The following is an 8455-nucleotide window of genomic DNA, read 5'->3' as shown; positions in this document are numbered from 1 at the left end:
ATTGAAACATTTAAAGATGATACAGTTTTTGGAATTTCCTGGGTTTGAGCAAAATGTCCCTCTTATTTATGAGCTGATCTCAAGGTGGGACATTTCAAAACAATGCTTTGTTATAAAAGGTCAACCCATTCCTTTCACTGCTGATGAAGTGGCCCTTCTCACTGGTCTGCCAAATAAAGGAGAAGAAATATCCTGGCATTGTTCAAAAATTTTATTAATGTATTACACTATTATTCATTATGATATTGTTCAAAAATTTCTACTATTTAGGGAAGAGGAATATAACTAATAATGAGGAAGAAGAAGCTGATTGGGAGATATTGGACTCTATAGGAGAGGGGGAAGATGAGAGAGCAGCTCATCATAATGATGATTCAAATGAAGACCCCCTTAGTGATGACTGATGAGTGATGATAATGCTAATGACTAGTGAGTTCCTAACTTCTTATGTGATATGTTAATGTCATTGCTATTTATCTTGTGCATTTTTATGTTTTATATATTATTTACTCATTAGTATATACAAAATTTATTATTTTATGTTTACGCAATTTTTTGATTTTGAGGCTTACGCCTCAAATCGCCTTGAGGCTTACGCCTCGCCTCACGAACGAAAAACGCCTCAATACCCGAATACGCAATTTTAAACCTTGCTTTAGTTAAAGGAATAAGAAGATTTTTAGGTCATGCAAGTTTTATAGAAGATTTATAAAAGTGTTCTCTAAATTAATAAAAATCATTTTATATATTAGAGAAAGATATCCCTCTTGCTTGAGGCTTACGCCTCGCCTCACGAACGAAAAACGCCTCAATACCCGAATACGCAATTTTAAACCTTGCTTTAGTTAAAGGAATAAGAAGATTTTTAGGTCATGCAAGTTTTATAGAAGATTTATAAAAGTGTTCTCTAAATTAATAAAAATCATTTTATATATTAGAGAAAGATATCCCTCTTGGTTTTCAAATAAAATGTTTAGAGGTTTGCTAAATATTAAAAAATAAACTTGTCATTGCAACTATGATTCATGTTCTTAATTGGAACGTATCTTTTAAACTTATATGTGATGCAAGTAATTTTGCAATAGGTGTTATTTTAGGCCAAAGAAGGAATAAAGTGTTTCATGTTATATCTTAGGCAAGTAAGATTTTAAATGAAGTACAATTTAACAATGACACAACTGAAAAAGAACTAACATTTATCTTTTTCTTTGATAAGTTTAGATTTATTAAATAGGAATAAAAGTAATTGTTTATGCTGATCACATGACAATCAAATACCTTTTGCTAAAAATGATGCAAAGCCCAAGTTGATTATCTAGATTTATTGCTACAAAAATTTGCTTTAAAGATTCATGATACGCAGGGACCAAAAAACAAATGGAAAATCATTTTTCTAAACAGAAATAAAATAAAATAAACATCCTCAAGAAATTAATGAATAGTTCCCTGATGAATGAATATTTGCATTTACCATAAAAGTGTTCTTCGGTATAATAATTTTGTTAGTTTTCTCGTTAGTGTTTTTTTGCTTCCTGATATATCTTATCAATAGAGATGCAACTTCATGTATGACGTTAGATATTATTTATGGGATAAATTTTTTCTTTATAAATAATATTATGATCAAATCATAAGAAAATATGTCCAAGTGAAGTAGAGAATCTACTTGAGAAGTGCCACAACTTGAGGATGATAGACATTTTTTATGCTTAAGAACTACAAAAATTTATAGAGTGGATTTTATAGGCCAACCTTGTTAAAGGATGCACATAATTATGCAAAAAATTATGATAGGTGTCAAGATAGAGGAAATATATCTACTCATCATGTTATACCCTTAAATTGTATTCCAAAAATGAATTTCTTTTATGTCTGAGGGATAGCTTTTATGGGATCTTTCATTTCCTCATATAAAAATCAATAAATTATTGTGGAATCTATATATCTAACTAGATAGAAACTTTAGCAACATCTACTAATATCTCCCAGATAGTTGTTAAATTCTTAAAAAAATGTTTTCACTAGATTTTATACATGTAAAGCTATTATAAATGATGAAAGAAGCCATTTTTACAATAAATAATTTAAATTATTGCTAGCTAAATATGGAGCAAAGCATGACATTGCCACTACCTACCAGTCCTAAATAAGTGGACAAGATGAAATTTCTAACCAGGAAATTAAAAGAATTTTAGAGAAGACATTCAACCCATCAAAAAAAGATTGGTCAACAAGCTTATAGATGATCTATTATGGGCATAGATGACTGCATATAAAATATCAATTGGAACAGTCTGCTAAAATATAGACCAGTCTGCGCTTAGGTGATCTGGAGGAAAAGCAGTGGAGCGCTATAACATCAAGCGCTTAGGTGTTGAGTTCATTATATATTCGGATGATATTCAAAATAAAATTAGATGTCTAGTGCTAGATCCAGACCAAAGAACAAGAAGAAAGTCAAAAGAATACCAAGTGTTGTAGTGCTGGCATTGACCAGCATTGAGGCACTCTATATGGCAATTGAAAGCATAAGACTAAAAGCAGTTAAATTGTTGTAAATGCATGCATAAAATGCACAGCTGAAGATGAGGCAGAACTAACGAATCTAACAACAAGAGTAAATGCAATTTTGAATGTGTGACAAAGTGCCTAGGCGCTACTGTCAAAGGGTTGCGATGCTGAATCAATTATTGTCCAGAAAATTTTGACTAAAATGAATGCGGATGATGCTTTGAATCCAAAGCTATCAAATCACAAAGGATAGATATTATTGACAGAGCGAGGAACATTTCAGTGGTAGTATCCAAGCGTCGTGATGCTTCAGGCAACACTTAGGCGCTTCATGTTGAGAGAGATTTGGATCTCAAAACTCTATAAAGATAGCTTAGCAGGGTCCCTCCATTCAAGATCACCTGGGGATTAGTACGCTTATCTTCCCACTTCTTCTCCCACATGCATGTGCTTTATTTTTGCAAGGCTCGGGCATTCCTATAAATTCCTTGCTTATTTTCAAGCACTAGAAATAAAAATATTTTCAAAGAGGAAGAAGAGATCATAAAACTCTAAGAAATTTGTTAGTTAGATGCAATAATTTTGTAGTGATGAAAAATTTTGTCCATAAAAGAAGATTTTATAACCGTGGGGGGTAAACTTGAGCAGGCAATAGAAGAAAGGGATGGAAATATTTCTCTTCCAATGATGATGTAGTTGTACTACCTATGGTTAGAAAATGTCATGCAAATGTAAAAGAACATCAAATTTTTAGGGTTTTGTAGAAGGAAATGAGTGTTATTTGATAAGGACACCATACATAGAGTATATTATTTAAAATATGTTGAGAATGATGATAGCACCACTTTTTACAATGGATATCCAAATTTTGATAAAATTTAACGGTTTTTGATAAAACTTGAATATAGCACTCAACGGAAGAAAATTGATGATACATTCATTAAGTTCCCATGTTTAGGGTATGAAATCAATAGCTAAGGCATGGCATTATTTCACTCATCGGAAATTAATATTCAGTGGTAACTTGAGTGAGATGACTGGAGATAGCGTTGTTTTAAATTATGCCATTCAGAATGAACTTTCTATTGACATAGGAAAAATTATTAATAATTGTATATTTAACTTTTTGAAATAAGTTACGACTTACGACAGAAGTATTAGGTCACTCTTCACTCATTTACCAACTTTGTTTAGGGGCAAGGTTCTGGAGAATCTTCTGAGAAAGTGCAGCATCCAAAAAGATCCTAGTCAAAGTAAAAAAAATCATCATTTAGCTCTAGATCAACACTGTTAGATATTGGAGAAAGTTCTTATCAATCCCATGCCCTACAAACTCCTAGGTCCAAGCCTTCTATGACTATATTTGACTAGGTTCGCAAGTTGAAAAAACAAATGACTTAATGACAATATTACAGCAAAAGGAACATCAAATGGACTACTACATGGACCAATAGAGCCAACACTTTAACTGGATGACTTCAACTCAGCCATGGCAAATATTTTAAGAATTATTTACTAAATGCCAGGCCGAACATAGTCTATTTCCTAATCCACAAAATATTATGCAATATGCAGCAGGACAAAGAAGACTCTGAATACCAGTAACCACATCTATCAGGAAAATTCGTTATCCATATTACTTTATAAAGTTTATATTTTTTCTTTGAGGAGATGCATTGTTTAAATTTGGGGGTGTTTTATAAGTTTGGCATTCCTTTGGTGTATGCTGTGTGTTGTTATTTGGACAGTTCTGGATATTTCTTAGAATGATTTCTTTGGAAAGTTTTGTAGCACCAAGATGCTTTTCAGTGAAGTGCTTATGCTCTAGGCAGTTATTTTTCTGGCAACATTTAGTTTTGGCAATTCCTTTGACAATTCTAGCAAAAATTTTCTTTAGAGATATCTAGTTTTTTTTTAGCGCTAGGCGCTTGTTCTTGCAGTGATTTTAGTGCTGGGGGCTTTAAATACAATCTTGTGACCAATCTTAGAAATCTCTTATTCATGATTGCTATATGTGGTAAGAAATTGTGTTGTGCGCGTTATATTTTTTTAACTTTGTTGGTTATGTATGTAAAAAATAATTGTGTATAAGTTCAACTATGGTTGATAAGTGATAAAAGATGATTTGTACATTTTATTCTAGAGAAGATCTTTTGATATATGTTTGTTAGAAGATTTATGACTTAAACTCATGCATTTAGGGGCTATGTTGAGGAGTTAAAATAGGGATTTTTTGGTGTGTGAAAGAAAGTTTCATTAAGGGGAGAAGTGGTGAAAGAAGAAGCACAAAAATGGTGTCTGAAAGAAAGTTTCAACATGATTTTGTACATAAATCTGCACAATATTCTATTTTTCTTTAATTTATTTTTATTCTTTATCTTTAAATCATAAAATTCATGAGTTTTCTATATTATTTTCTCAAATCCACTCTGAACTAATTTCATATATGAATTTATGATTTAATCAGAACATCTTTATCAGTGCAGTATTTTGATCTCTAATATCTTAAATTTAGGATTGTCTGACCATTTTTATTCTTCATTTAGTTGACTAATGACCATTTTTCAACTTAAAATCGATTAAATTTAATTACATCAAAAGAGTTATTTTATGCTTTAAAAAGATAAAAAACACAAGTTAATAGTTGGGATAGGAATATGCTCAATTAGAATTTGCCATCTTTTGAGAATGGAACTTCATGTGATCTTTTAAATTAGTTCACACATGAATATACTGATTTGTTTAATCTTATTAGATTTTCTAATTTTTTGAAGAAATTAAAAATAAATTTATCTTCAATTGACAATCCATTTTTATAATTTTGAAATCAAGTGTAAGCACTAAAAATGTGTGTTTTGGTGTACCATGATTTTGTCCCCATTTAATTAAAGATTAGGTTGGAGAAGTAGCTTTTACAAGTTTTTCATCAAATTGTTGAATTAAATTAATTATAATATAAATAAGTAATTAATTATTCAATACTGAGTCCTTGATCATTGAGGGAATAATACTCAACTCATCATATATTATTTGTTTATTTGCACATGCATTTCTGTATCATGTTTAATAGCCAGCAAAATACTGCACATAATAGATTATCTCTGCTCTAAAAGCACACATACACAATCAATTTTTAAGACTTAGATTTCTAAACTTATTAAATTTATTTAATAACATTTTCTACTTAATTAATATATCCTTTCAGTTGACAATTTCAAGTTTTATTTTCAAATCAATCTTAATTTTCATGTAAGAAATATATTTAATTGTCCAAAAATTTTCCTATATATATTGGTCTTGCAATTCTTCATGGTGTTGATGTTACTTTATGTTACGTTTTATCATCAAAATATTTTGAACAATATTTAGATTTGAATTAAGGTATCTATGCGCACATTGAAGCCTTAATCGAAAGTCATAGTAATGTGTGGCACGACTTACACCTAAAAGATGGCTTTATGATAAGCCATAGTGGGACATTATGCATCTTACATCACGAGAAAGGATGAAGCGTGAGGATCACTATGATGACCAATAGTTGTGATTACATCTTGAAGCTTTATTTTCTCTTCTTACTTTTTTCTTCGTTCATTTCTATATTTCTTTTTCATTATGTCACTAGTATGGGCTTTTGCTTCACCTCCCATTTGCTAAGTTGGTGGATGCCACATTCCCATCCTAAAATTTCTTCAAAACACCTCCTATGAGCTCATATTTACCTTCACATAGCAAACCAATGGAATTAAGGCAATTTCAATGGATTACAAGGTTCTCTAGCAACAAAACCATCATAAAAAACAAAATTCATGCAAACTCCCACAGGGTGCCAAAGACTGCATATTCTTAGAGCTATTTCATCATGCATTTCAAGCCCTTTTATTTATCTAAGAACTCGACATTATCAAATCTCAGGAGATAAGATTGGAAAAACAGCTAGTAGTAAGACAATTGATTTCAGTTCCTTCACTGTCTAGATAAAATTCCAAAACCCTAAAGACATTTGTACATAATTTCTTTATCATTCAAACAATCAATAAGATATGGGCCATCCTTCAGGAATATGATCATTGGCCATAACTTCAGGCTCTTGCTAATCAAGATAGATTAATTTGAAGGTCCAACGTTCACTGGAGTTTCATTTTTCTTCAACAGCAGCTCAAAGAGTGATTTGGTGTAAGGGAAAGCAACAACTTTCCAACAAATTAAACAATAAAAAATAATTTTTATAAGATTTTCCACCTTTTATACAGCTAGCGAAACAATCACATAAGAATCTGCTGATCTATTTCATGTGACTACATGGATAGACAGTTAATCAAATTGCTTCACTATCCCAACTATCTCAAGTTTAAATAAGATTGATTAAGTTTCTCATCTGGCCTAAGTTCGGCATTGTCTTAATCAAAACAAATAAATGATATCAAGCTCTTGATGAAAAGGCATTAACAGTGGAAAGTCCAAGCCAATCAAAGGAAAAAAAAGTAAGATTTGGTTTGATTCTTAGCTGCAAATTTGAGTAAGCTAAATGAAACCAAAACACCCAATCATATCAACATAAGACTTCAACAGATTCATACATAAGAAAATTGGAGAACAGGAACTCAAAATCGGCCTTGTAAGACACCAAGTTTTTCATGGATTAGTCTATCATAGTTCCTAAAAATGCTCCACAGTAACTTCTATGTTAAGCATCATGATCAATCCTCAATACACTAAGAATGATACCAAAAACAATTCATTCAATCCAATAAAAACTGGCAAGAAATTTCATAAATCATGTGACCAACAATGGACTAATGATCTCATCAGTATTGAGAAAGCTAGAAAAATCTAAGCTATGGCTCATCAAAACAAAACCCTAAAACAAACCAGAATCTTCAACCCACTTCTTGACTCAAATTTCTTAAACTCAGCATGATTATTAGGATAACAACAGAGGTACTCATCACTCTTTAGATATCATCATACTTGTATAATATTCACTCTTTCATATCATCATACTTGTATAATATTCATCCGAACTTTGAAGTCAGAAAAAGAAAACTGAAAACCCTTATAAAAATCGCATATCTAAAATGACATTTCACACTTCACTAATCGCCTTATTTCAACTCCTCCTACAGAGATAACAGACATAAACCTTACTAAAAAGAGAGCCTAATTTGGGCAATTTAGGACCATAATTGACGGGGAAAGAGCACAAGCAAAATTAAACAGAAAGGGAGACGGCGCAGACCGACGGCTGCGCTGATGGATCGGAAGGACGGATCTGGCTGAAATTTTGAGGATCGTACGAGGGCCAATCTCCCATGAGAAATGCCATCAATAAGAACAAATTGACTCTCAGGTCCGATCTTTACGATTCACTTAGACTTCGCATGGCAACCGGCGAAGTTGATGAAAGAGCAATAGCTACGGGGAACAGAAAAGGTTGAACTTAGTTATAAATTTAGTAATTTACGGGTTGCCTCCTCGCTTAAGAAATTATTCCGTGCGGACTCCGGAGGTAGCACTAGGGATGGGAGTAATTATTGTGTCCCGGCATCGAACAATAGAATGCATCCAGAGATCAATAATAATGCGCCACATTATTTGAAGCTTGGTACCGAGCACTCAGTATTGCTAGGTATACGTTCGGATTTTTGGATTTTTGTCCGGACATAATAATTTTTCCGTGTATCTGAGGCCCTGAGCTCCACCGAGCCACTACTTAAGTCCCTGGGCTCCATCGGACCACCACTCGAGACCCTGAGTTCTGCCGAACCACCACTTGAGGCCCTGAGTTCTGCCGGACCACCACTTGAGGTTCTGAGTTCCGTCGAGCCACCACTTGATATCCTTAGCTCCACCAAACCACCAGTTGAGGCCCTGAGTTCCGTCGGACCACCACTTGAGGTCCTGAGTTCCTCCGAACCACCACTTGAGGTCTTGAGTTCCGCCGAAC

General features: G+C 32.8%; 1 protein-coding gene across 1 annotated transcript in view; it reads right to left on the bottom strand.

Annotated features, from left to right (window-relative positions):
- LOC110098249 overlaps positions 1 to 7970 on the bottom strand; it is a 17215-nt gene extending 9245 nt beyond the window's left edge. The window contains exon 1 of the mRNA XM_028693285.1: positions 7748 to 7970. Within this exon, the coding sequence (XP_028549118.1) occupies positions 7748 to 7834 (87 nt within the window). The 5' untranslated portion in view covers positions 7835 to 7970. The remainder of the gene's footprint in view (positions 1 to 7747) is intronic.
- Between the last annotated feature and the right edge of the window lie 485 nt (positions 7971 to 8455).

Source organism: Dendrobium catenatum, unplaced genomic scaffold (genome assembly GCF_001605985.2).
Source record: "Dendrobium catenatum unplaced genomic scaffold, ASM160598v2 fragScaff_scaffold_249, whole genome shotgun sequence".
NCBI lineage: Eukaryota > Viridiplantae > Streptophyta > Magnoliopsida > Asparagales > Orchidaceae > Dendrobium > Dendrobium catenatum.
The sequence above is the reverse complement of the archived record's forward strand: the minus strand, read 5'-3'. Positions and strand labels throughout refer to the sequence as shown.